Source organism: Heterodontus francisci, chromosome 11 (assembly GCF_036365525.1).
Source record: "Heterodontus francisci isolate sHetFra1 chromosome 11, sHetFra1.hap1, whole genome shotgun sequence".
NCBI lineage: Eukaryota > Metazoa > Chordata > Chondrichthyes > Heterodontiformes > Heterodontidae > Heterodontus > Heterodontus francisci.
In genome coordinates, this window is record NC_090381.1 from 43,104,180 (window position 1) to 43,116,993 (window position 12,814).

The 12,814-nt window shown below is 41.3% G+C and overlaps 1 protein-coding gene across 11 annotated transcripts in view; it reads left to right on the forward strand.

Annotated features, from left to right (window-relative positions):
• The window catches only part of LOC137375220 (beta-galactoside alpha-2,6-sialyltransferase 1-like), a 152,586-nt gene extending 140,251 nt beyond the window's left edge, over positions 1-12,335 (forward strand). For all 11 annotated transcript variants that reach the window (XM_068042052.1, XM_068042044.1, XM_068042055.1 and 8 more), the window contains one exon: positions 8,308-12,335. In XM_068042052.1, coding sequence (XP_067898153.1) covers positions 8,308-8,561 — 254 coding nt within the window. In that variant the 3' untranslated portion in view covers positions 8,562-12,335. The remainder of the gene's footprint in view (positions 1-8,307) is intronic.
• The last annotated feature ends 479 nt before the right edge of the window (positions 12,336-12,814 follow it).

The following is a 12,814-nucleotide window of genomic DNA, read 5'->3' on the forward strand; positions in this document are numbered from 1 at the left end:
TCATTCCAAACTCTGCTGTCCATGTCTGAACATGTGCCAAATTGCGTTTACCCATCACCTCTGTCGTCGTTGACCTACATTGGTCCAATTAATGACAGGGAGATGATAGCGTAGTGGTAATGTCATTGGACTAATAATCCAGAGGCCCAGGCCAATGCCTTGGGGACAGGAGTTCAAATCTCACCACAGCAGCTGGTAGAGTTTTTAAAAATCAATTAATTAGTAAAATTCAATTAGTTAATCGAAATCTGGAAGTGAAAGCTAGTCTCAGTACTGGTGCCATGAAACTAGCATTAATTGCTGTAAAAACCCATCTGGTTCACTAATATCCTTTAGGCAAGGAAATCTGCCACCCTTACATAGTCTGGCCAACATGTGACTCCAGACACACTGCAATGTGGTTGACTCTTAACTGCCCTCAAAGGCCTAGCAAGCCATTCAGTTCAAGGACAATTAGGGATGGGCAACAAATGCTTGCCTTGCTAGCGATGCCTACATCTCATGGAACAATGGTGAGGTGAGAGTGACTGCCCTTGACATCAAGGCAGCATTTGACCGAGTATGGCATCAAGGTGCCCTAGCAAAACTGAGGTCAATGGGAATCAGGGGGGAAACCCTCTGCAGGCTGGAGTCATACCTAGTGCAAAGGAAGATGGTTGTGGTTGTTGGAGGCCAGTCATCTGAGCTCCAGGACATCACTGCAGGAGTTCCTCAGGGTAGTGTCCTAGGCCCAACCATCTTCAGCTGCTTCATCAATGACCTCGCTTCAATCACAAGGTTAGAAGTGGGGATGTTCGTTGATGATTGCACAATGTTCAGCACCATTCGTGACTCCTCAGATTTTGAAGCAGGCCGTGTAGAAATGCAGCAAGACCTGGACAATATCCAGGCTGATAAGTGGCAAGTAACATTCACGCCACACAAGTGCCAGGCAATGACCATCTCCAACAAGAGCTAATCTAACCATCTCCCCATGACATTCAATGGCGTTACCATCGCTGAATCCCCCACTATCAACATCCGAGGGGCTACCATTGACCAGAAACAGAACTGGAGTAGCCATATAAATACCGTGGCTACAAGACCAGGTCAGAGGCTAGGAATCCTGTGGCGAGTAACTCACCTCTTGACTCCCCAAAGCCTGTCCACCATCTACAAGGCACAAGTCAGGAGTATGATGGAATACTGTCCACTTGCTTGGATGGGTGCAGCTCCAACAACACTCAAGAAGCTGGATACCATCCAGGACAAAGCAGCCTGCTTGATTGGCATCCCATCTACAAACATTCACTCCCTCCACCACCGACGCACAGTGACAGCAGTGTGTACCATCTACAAGATGCACTGCAGCAATGCACCAAGGCTCCTTAGAAAGCACCTTCCAAACCAGCGACCTCTACCAACTAGAAGGACAAGGGCAGCAAATACATGGGAACACCACCGCCTACAAGTTCCCCTCCAAGACACACACCATCCTGACTTGGAACTATATCGCCATTCCTTTACTGTCGCTGGGTCAAAATCCTGGAACTCCCTTCCTAACAGCACTGTGGGTATACCTACCCCACATGGACTGCAGCAGTTCAAGAAGGCAGCTCACCACCACCTTCTCAAGGGCAATTAGGGATGGGCAATAAATGCTGGTCTGGCCAGTGATGCCCAAACCCCATGAATGAATAAAAAAAAATAAAAAAAGTTAGTCAGTGCCTCGATTTTAAAGTTCTCATCCTTGTTTTCAAATTCCTCCATTGCCTCTCCCCTCCCTTTCTCTGTGATCTCCTGCAGCCTGGTAACCCTCATATCTGTGTTCCTCTAATTCTGGTCTCTTGAGCATCCACGATTTTAATGACTCCACCCTTGGTGTCCGTGCCTTCAGTTGCCTAGGCCCCAAGCTCTGGAATTCACTTGCTACACCTCTTCGCCTCTCTACCTCTCTTTCCTTCTTTAAGATACTCCTTAAAACCAAGCTTTGACCAAGCTTTTGGTCATCTGCCCTAATATCTGTTTTTGTGGCTTAGTCTCAAACTTTGCTTATAACACTCCTGTAAAGTGCTCTGGGAGGTATTATGTTAAAGATGCTATATAAATACAAATTGTTATTGTTGTGCTTACTTGGCCGGGCTTATATGTCCCACACCAGTCCCACATCAACATGGTTGGCTCTTAACTGCCCTCTGAAGTGGTCTAGCAAGGACTTAGTTGTATCAAATAGAAGGCGGCTCACTGTCACTTTCTAAGGGCATATAGGGATGGAAAATGTCCACATCATCAGAATGAATAATAAAAACTGTATAGCCCCATCCCTGGCCCGTGTTCTGTATTATGGCCTCTTTCAAAGTACATTGGTTCATAAAAACAACTTAATTTAGTGAAAAATAAGCTTACATTAAAATATTTTAGAATTTCTGACCAGTAGGTGGAAATATTCAACTATAGTTAAAAGACTTTGAACCAAAAGCAATCATAATTCCATAGTTTACAAGAAAAGAGATTCAACATCATGGATTTTTTTTTAAACAAAAGTTGCGCACTTTTCCTTTGGTTCCCCACATATTGTAAGTTAATCTTATCCAATACATGCATCATTATCCTGGAGAAAGGATGGGTAGGTAACTTTCTCCAGGCCTTTACCAAGCTTAAGCCGGAGGCTGTAAATTGAATAATAATACCCTCGGACTAATTATGCAGAGGCTGCCCTTCAGTGGGGAGCTGGGTCCACTCAGCGTTTTATCAGGAAAATTCAGGCCTATTCCTTTTGATTTTACATTCACTAATTTTAAATGGACAGAAAATCATGAAGAGTGTGCCTGTGTTATCCCACTGTGCTTCCTGATGGCTGAGGCTCGTCGTTAGAAATGAAAAAGTGACTGTATGGGGTGGAAGTGCATCTGACCCTTTCTTATGCAGGCAGTGGGTGTGCCAATCGGGAGACCCAAGGTCTGCCCTAAATTAGGCCTTGAGCCTCATTTGAATATTTTAGGTGAGCTGCTTTTTTTTTTTTTCGTTCCTCAACAGGGAGCTTGGGAGTTGGGAATGAGTGGATCGGTGGGGGGTGGGGCTGGGTGCAATGACAGCAATGTTTTTTAAACTCTTAGTTGGCAGCCACTAAGTGAGCACTTCATAATGATATTCAGAGATCACTCCTGCTTATCCTCATAGAACGTTTGAATTCTGTGTTGAGAATGGAGTCCTACATATGTGTGTGAGTCGATATGCACAAAGTTCTCGCATGGCCCTGAGACTGTAGTTACAGCCAATCAGTGGTGTTGCTGGCTGCAAATTAATTCTTGAACTACTGATTTCAAACCGGTAGCAAGCTCAATCATTGATTTCTAGTTAGGGGATTAATGGACTATGTACAATTGATAACCAGCAGCAAATCATTGTCATTTTAATTTGTGCCTTAGGCAAGAAGGCTAATGGAGTTATCATCCGCGCAAATTCAGCTTTCTATATTCAGACAGTAATTCACAGAATTGTTACAGTGCCTGAAGAGGCCATTCGGCCCATCATGTCTGCACCGGCTCTCCACTTAGTGCCATTCCCCTGCCTTCTCCCCGTAACCCTGCACATTCTTCCTTTTCAGATAACAGTCTAATTCCCTTTTGAATGCTTCAATTGAACCTGCCTCCACAGGCAGTGCATTCCAGACCTTAACCATTCACTGTGTGAAAAAGTTATTCCTCGTGTCGCTTTTGCTTCTCTTACCCATTACCTTAAATCTGTGCCCCCTCGTTCTCGATCCTTTCACGAGTGGGAACAGTTTGTCCATATGTACTCTGTCTAGACTCATGATTTTGAATACCTCTAGCAAATCACCTCTCAGCCTTCTCTTCTGCAAGGAAAACAGTCCTAACTTCTCCAATCTATCTTCATAACTGAAGTTCCTCATCTCTGGAGCCAAATCTTGTGAATCTTTTCTGTACTCTCTCCAATGCCCTCACATCTTTCTTAAAGTGCGGCGCCCAGAACTGGACACAATACTCCAGCTGAGGCCGAACTTGTGTCTTATATAAGTTCAACATAACCTCCTTGCTCTTGTACTCTATGCCCCTATTAATAAAGCCGAGGATACTGTATGCTTTATTAATTGTGCTCTCAAGCTGTGCTGCCACCTTCAATGACCTATGCACATATACCACCAGGTCCTTCTGTTCCTGCATCCCCTTTAGAATTGTACCCTTTATTTTATATTGTCTCTCCATGTTCTTCCTACCGAAATGAATCAGTTCACATTTCTCTGCATTGAACTTCATCTGCCAACTGTCTGCTCATTCCACCAACTTGTCTATGTCCTTTTGCGGTTCTATACTATCGTCCTCACAGTTCACAATGTTTCCAGGTTTCATATCATCCACAAACTTTGAAAATGTGCCATGTACACCGAGGTCTAGGTCATTAATATAGATCAGGAAAAGCAAGGATACCAACACTAATCCCTGGGGAACTCCACTACAAACCTTCCTCCAGCCCGAAAAACATCCATTAACCACTACTCTTTGTTTCCTGTCATTCAGCCAACTCCGTAGCCATGTTTCTACCGTCCCTTTTATTCCATGAGCTATAACTTTGCTCGCACGTCTGTTGTATGGCACTGTATCAAACGCTTTTTGGAAGTCCATGTACACCACATCAACTGCAATGCCCTCATCAACCCTCTCTGACCTCTTCAAAAAACTCCAGCAAGTTAGTTAAACATGATTTTCCCTTACAGTCAGAGAGATACAGCACTGAAACAGGCCCTTCGGCCCACCGAATCTGTGCCGACCAACAACCACCCATTTATACTAATCCTACATTAATCCCATATTCCCTACCACATCCCCACCATTCTCCTACCACCTACCTACAACTAGGGGTGGTGTGGGGCTGGGGGCAATGATAAAAGTTTCCCTTTTTCAGTGCAACTGGATATTTCTGAATGTTTTTAAAACTGGTTAATGAATAATTTTAAATGAGGGAGGATCAAAAGTTAAACTAAATCTCAATAAAACTAACACTTTTCTTTTCCATTAATCATTCTGAAAGCAACAGAGAAAAATTCTGCATAAGTTTTGTATCCACAATGAATTTAACTATTGGGTAAATTCTTACAGGAAACTTTCCCACTCTAGAAGTACAAAGATATATGGAAATATGATTAACAGGTTCTGATTTCAATGGACATGCCCCAAAAATTATACTTGCTTCCTTTTCCTTTACAAGTTTGGTTTTACTCTCATGTTTTTCTTTCTTTCTTTCGGACAGCAACGGTTCTTGATTCTGCCATTCACATCTCCATAAACACGTATTTTGTTTCTTTACTCGTCCCTTTACCACACCCTTTGGCTTCTCAACATCAACCTTTTAATCTCTCCTGCCATCCACCCTATCACAGACCTTCCCTTTTCTTTTTACCCCTCCCCCCTTTCACTTGCTTAAAACCTATTACATCTCTAACTTTTCCCAGTTCTGATGAAAGGTCATCGACCTGAAACATTACTCTGTTTTTCTCTCCACAGATGCTGCCAGACTTGCTGAGCATTTCCAGCATTTTCTATTTTTATCTGGCAGATGGTGGGTGGGTTTCACCCGAAAGTTAAAATCTACCCCTTTCTGCCTTGTACATTAGGGTTGGGGTTGTTCTCCTTGGAAAAGAGAAGGCTGAGAGGAAATCTGATTGAAATGTACAAAGTTTTGAGGGGCCTGAATAGAGTGGAGGTGAAGGGCCAATTTACCTTCGCAGAGAGGTCGGTGACTCGGGTGCATGGATTTAAAGTGATTGGTAGAAAGATTAGAGGGGAGATGAGGAAAAGCTTTTTCACCCAGAGGGTGATGGGGGTCTGGAACTCACTGCCTGAAAGGGTAGTTGAGGCAGAAACCCTCAACCCATTCAAAAGGAGTCTGGATATGCAGCTCAAGTGCCGTAATCTGCAGGGCTATGAACCAAATGCTGGAAGGTGGGATTAGAATGGGTGGATCGTTTTTCAGCCGGCACAGACACGATGGGCCAAGTGGCCTCTTTCTGTGCCTTAACTTTCTATGATTATACATTGTTGGCTAAATTCACTTATCTTGTGCTCCAATCAGGGAGCTATACTGAACAATGTGCAGTTGCAAGTCCAGTGCTGCATCCCTATCTCCGATCCTACTCCCTTTGAAATTCAGTGAGGATATCCTGGCAGTGCTGACAGCATCAATGCAGCTAAATTCTATTCACCCATACAAAAGATTTATGCTAAACATCAGATATTTGAAGAGAAAAATTATTTTCTGCTTACTGATTTCATTCTGTAGCATGTCTATAAGATTATCAAGGGTAATTGGGGATGGGCAACAAATGCTGGCCTTGCCAGCGATGCCCATGTCCCATGAAAAACAAATAAGGAAAATATACAATGTGACAATAATGAGCAATATGATGTAATAGAGCATGAATAACCTCTTTTAAAGGTGGTCATATTTTTCTCCAGAACTTGCCAAGCTTAAATGCAAGTCCAATTTGATTCTGGATCATTTCTATCAGCATTTTCATATCATAATCCCTGCATCTAACCTCACATGCAAACTCTTCAAGTTCATCAATACACTTAGATCATTGATTGCAACGTTGCCCTCCTCTTTTAAAAATGATTACAACAATCTGATTGTTCATTTAATTATGCAGCTTTCCTACCATTGCAAGGCTTCCCCATGAGAAAGATGGTTACGTAGTGGTGATGTCACTGAACTAGTAATCCCACTATCTATACTAGAGCTGAGAGTCACATCTTCCAAGATTGACATCTGCTTCAGACTGATTTCAAAGGCTAGGTTTTCTGCCAATCAAGTGGCACATTATTGAGCCATTATTTCAATAACCTGTCACATTATTGGTGTGGTCAGAGGACAAATTTTCTCCAGTCGCCAAAGTTGAGGGAAAAATTGATAGAATTTAAAATGGGTTTGCTGATTTTTTTTTTTTGCAATTGAAATACATTACTCCAAGTGTCTCGTGAATGATCTCATCAGCTGTTCAGGGAGTTTTATGGCACTGAAATGAGTTACTCTATTGGAAGGGACGTTTTACATTGTACTTTGTAAATTTTATTCTGATGAGTATCAGTAAATCTTACAGCAATTGATGTAATTGTAATTTAAATCAAGTAAGATAGTCAGTGGGGTGCAGCACCTGTTGTTCACAATTGCAAGGCCTGGGGAAGACGGTTACGTAGCGGTCATGTCACTGAACTAGTAATCCAGAGGCCCAGGGTGGTGGAATTTAAATTCAATTAATTAATAAAAATCTGGAATTAAAAGCTAATTTCAGTAATGGTGCCATGAAACTATCATCTATTGTCATAAAAACCCATCTCATTCATTCATGTCCTTCAGGGAAGCAAATCTGCCATCCTTACCTGGTCTGGCCTACATGCAACTACAGACCCATAGCAATGTGGTTGACTCTTAACTGCCCTCTGAAATGGCCTAGCAAGCCATTCAGTTATTAAGGGCAATTAGGGATGGCCAACAAATGCTGGTCTTCCCAGCGATACCCATATCCCATGAAACAAATAAAAAAAAAAATTGAAGCTTCTTTGCTTACATGCTTGCGAGTCACATGGACCATTTAAATGATGTAACTTTCAGCAGGTTTCTATTTCCTGCGTGAACTGTGAGCAGTGGTAAACAAGAGAAAGTTACAAGTGAATCGCCAGTGTTGGCAAAGCTGAACTAAGAATGGTTCTCTGTCATTTGCAGCTGAAAGCAGGAAATATTGTGGATTGAGTACTTCTTGACATGTCTGATAGCTACAGCGAGGCCGTCCTCTCATCAGTAACATGAAACATGAAAGTAAGGGAAGGGATTTGGCAGTGTGATAGCTCATTGAATAGGTCCTGTTGCAAACATGTTGAGTGAGTTTTTAATTGTGACTTGAATGACCTAAAAGCAATAGAATGAAAATTGGTTGGGCTCTAGAAAGGGAGTTGATCTTCTACACTGGATTCTGCCCAGCCACTGAAGACATTAAACTCCTGCATTGCATCAGTGCTGTCTGTTTAGTCTGATCTGTGTAGCAACATTCCCCTTTGTGTGACATGGTAGTCAGTGGTATTTTTAAGTAAGACATCCTGCATATAAGTAATAAGTCTGATTTAAAACCAACCTCCACAAAAGTTATCCGAGAAGATAGAGTTGTACTATGTATACTTCTCCATGGTTACTGTTCCTTTACACATGTTATCCTGTTATTACCTCTTGATTTACCTGGAACATAGCCTCATCTGTTGGTTTCTTCCTCCTCCACTTGCACATTCACTATCAGATAATGTCTTTTTTCATTCACAGGTATCCTATTAATGATGACTATTTGCGACCAAACGGATGTTTATGAATTTCTGCCCTCAAGGAGACGAACAGATCTCTGCCATTATTACGAAAGGTTCCAAGACCAGGCCTGTACAATGGGTGCTTACCACCCATTGATGTTTGAGAAGAATCTGGTGAAACGTATAAACCAGGGTTCAGATGAGGAGATCTACAGTCAAGGCAAAGTCAGATTACCGGGATTTCGAACATTGCAGTGTCCTAATACAGAATAAGTATAGCATCGCGAGCTGTCAGTGCTTGATTTGTTATCTTGTAAAACTCTGTTATAGTTCATGTTTGTAAAATCAGCTTGATTTTCTGTTTATCACCTTTAATTTGCAGTAAATCTTTTTTGAATCTAAGCACATTGAGGTAATTTTCAACATACTCGCCATGTGTTAACCTGCAAAGCAAATTGCCTGCTTGTTGCAGAATCTGCCCAATTTTCACCCCATTGATTTCCGTGGGGTGAAAATTGGGTAGGTTTTACAATGAGTGAACAGTCCACTTCTCCAGCTTATCACCCAGGTGGATAAACTGAAAATGACACCCTAAACGTTCAAAAGAATTGTGGCATCTAGGATTGGATTGGTATTGATGATTTAAAATGGAAATTGTTCTTTACAAAAACTGAATTAACAACCTCTAAGCTTGATTTTAAACTAATGAACTGTAATTTAATAAAAATGTAATATCCTAGCAAACAAATTAAATTGTATTGACGGGGATTGTCTGCCTAATAAGTAGTTTGGGACTGTGAGCAATTTATAGGTAGTATGTAAGGTCCTTCCACTATCTGAGATCATACAGAGTCAGAAAATGGTTGGAGTGATTCTTTAATAACACTTTGGGGGCAATTTCAACTCGCATCCAGATATTTCTGACTTGAAAAACAGGTGGCTGGTTATTGAAAATTCAGGGGGCACTTCGGCTGCCCTGTCAATTTGGTGAGCAAGACGACTGCCTTTTTCAGGCAGGAAGCTACTTAAGAATGCAAATATTTGTATCTTCAATTTTCAGATACAGTTGGGCATGTGCTCTGTCCACTCATGCCAGGAAGTAAGAGGCTAACCAGTGGTCCTTAAAGGGACTGACAGGAGCTACTCCAGAAAGGCTTAAACATTGTTTTGGGACAACTTTTGTGGGGCCAGAAGGTGCAGAGGTGACAGTGGGTTATGGTATTTTTGCACACCAGCAGTGTTCCTCCTGGCCCCACAAAAATGCCATAGCTGCTACCGTGGGCTACATCGGAGCCCATTTTTAACCTACAGCTCACTGGCTACATCCAGATGAGGCCCAAACTTGAAAATGGTTGAGGTCTCCTGACACCGGCTTTGGGGTGGTGTGGGGCTGGGGGCAATGATAAAAGTTTCCCTTTTTTAGTGCAACTGGATATTTCTGAATGTTTTTAAAACTGGTTAATGAATAATTTTAAATGAGGGAGGATCAAAAGTTAAACTAAATCTCAATAAAACTAACATTTTTCTTTTCCATTAATCATTCTGAAAGCAACATAGAAAAATTCTGCCAAAGTTTTGTATCCACAATGAATTTAACTATTGGGTAAATTTTTTACAGGAAACTTTCCCACTCTAGAAGTACAAAGAGAACAAAGATATATGGAAATGTGATTAACAGGTTCTGATTTCAATGGACATGCCCCAAAAATTATACTTGCAATATTTTCTTTATTTAAATTTCTCTCTTTTGTTTTAACTTTTTCTTCAAGCTCTTTTGTTCAGAATATCAGAAAGCAGTTTTACCTTTATAAATTTTAAATTGTAAGCTCATAGTTACCCACAAATGGATAGTTGGGGTCAGGACAGCAAAGGTTTTCTCAGTTCACTAAACATGAGTATGAAGGATCATTATGTGACAACAGAGGAAATCTTCCTCTTTCCTAGGAGCTCATACAGCCTTATGTTTTATTTGGGTGAAGTGATCAATTGACCTACATGGATTCATGCCTGTTGTCTGCATATCACCTGTTGAAATAAACATTATTTCATATATTACAACAACTTATGTTTGTATAGCACCATTAAAATAATAAAATGTCCCGAGGTGCTTCACAGGAGCATTCTAAAACAAAGTATGACAGCAAGCCACAGAAGGAGATGTTAGGTTAGATGTCCAAAAACTTGGTCAACGGGGTAGCTTTTAAGAAGTGTCTTAAAAGGAGGAAAGCAAGTTGGAGAGGTGTAGGGAGGGTATTCCAGAGCTTGGGGCCTAGGCAACTGAAGACACAGCCACCAATGGTAGAACAATTAAAATCAGGGAGGCACAAGAGGCCAGAATTAGAGGAGTGCAGCTATCTCAGAGGGTTGTGGGGCTGGAGGAGATTACAGAGATAGGGAGGGGTGAGGTTATGGAGGGATTTAAAAACAAGGATAAGAATTGGAAAATCAAGACATTGCTTGACCAGGAGCTAATGTAGATCAGCAAGCACAAAAGAGAGAAGAGAACAGGACTTGGTGTGAGTTAAGACACAGGCAGCAGAGCTTTAGAGGACCTCAGGTTTATGGAGAGTAGAATGTGGGAGACCAGTCAGCAGTGCGTTGCAAAATAGTCAAATTTAGAGGTAACAAAGGCATGAATGAATAAAATTTAGAATTATGTACAAAAAATCCAAAGCAACATAATTTTATGATGGGTATTTCTGATTATACCACTAAATGGATGTGAAAGTGATTACTAACATGGTGCTGAACTTACATGTGTCCATATTTTATATAGATGAAAATGCCTTATGTATAGTTAATCTCAAAATTGAAATGTGAATTACCTTGAATGTACAGCCCAACGGCCCATGCCTGTCGGGGTTTATGCTCTACACGAGCCTCCTCCCCCTCCTCTTCATCTAACCCTATCAGCATGACCTTCTATTCCTTTCTCCCTCTTGCATTTATCCAGCTTCCTCTTTAATGCCTCTATGCTTTACATTTCAGCCACTCCTTGTGCTAGCGAGTTTAACATTCTAAGCACTGAAGCACAAGTAGATCAGATAGGTTTTTCTGAATGCTGTTTGGGAAATATAGTGCAATTGAAAAGATCTTACCATTATCCACTTGGCTCAACTTTGCCAGGAGCCAAATCAGAAGACGTTACCACTATCCAGCTTGCACTGATTACTTCTACCAATCAATCAATAAGCATGTGACCACTAACCACTCAATTTTGTCACATTTCTCATAAACCACCGTCATAGTCTCTATCTCCACAAGCAACAGCACAAGATATCTGCTAGTGATCTTTACATTTCATTGAAGCCAGAATGGAATCCAGAGACTGCCTTAAAATAGAAATCAAAATTTATGAAAAAATTGCTTCCATGTAGTTCATATTTTTTGCGATAAGAATGTACTAGAGATTTAAGCAGTAAAGGTTTTGAAGTTAAAAACTTTATTAAGCCTTAATAAGACTTTTCCTCCCTTTAAATTTTAATTTGTAATCTGGAATTTGCAAATCTAGAAATATCAGACAAGTGTAAACCATCAGGCTAAGTCATTTGTTATGATCTGTTGTATTCTCAACTCGTAACCTAATCTCAGTGAAAGACATTTATTAATGTTTTCTTAATGTCAAACGTGTATGATAGATGTGCAACCTGGGATAGGGCTCTAAACTATTCGACATCTGTCCTGTAACTGCCATTAAAGAAACATTGAAAAATAATGTATTGATATTATTGTAGCACTTCATCTTGGGCAGGGCTGTTGAATCTTGAACTGTAAACATTATGATTTCTTCTACTTGTACATCTTACAGTAGTCATGGAAAATTCAACTAAATTAATAGCATATATGCAGTGTTTTAAGTAAATTCTTCATTAGTGAAATATCCTTATCAGTGCATGTTATAAAGCACTGGTGGTTTAATGAGGGGCTAATTTAATTGGAAATCATATGTCAGAGTTTGTATCTGTTAACATTTTTTCTAGACTATATTCAACAACAATTTTAATAAATTACTGGATGAGATGTGTTAATAAACACCAACTTATGTGATATTTTAGTCCATGTTATCATTTCATGTTTTCTATAGTACCATTTGTTAAGCCGTCCTGTCAATTGATTAACAGGAATGACCGGGGCTGGATTCTAAAGGCTCTCACACGCCAGGAACAGTGGCGGGGGTGGGGAATGAAGATAGCAATGGACGAGGCCCGCCACTGACCCCAACGGTGGCAGGCCTCATCCTCATCTCAGTGGTGACAGCGAGGCCTCGTGGTGGACGCCCTGCTGCCCGACGATGCGACCCACACTATAATACGCAAATGGGTAATGTAATCTTCGAATCCCCGTTCGGGAAAACAAGGCACGACACCTGTTGGGAGGGTGGAGAAGGTGATTTTCTCTGTGCAGGAGAGGGTGGGGGAGCTTGGTTAAAACGCTTCGGATTGGTTGGGGGGGATGATGGGAAGGGGTTGGGGTTACAGGTCATTGTGGGGGGGGGGGAAAAGAGACAGAAAGGTCACCGTCAAGGT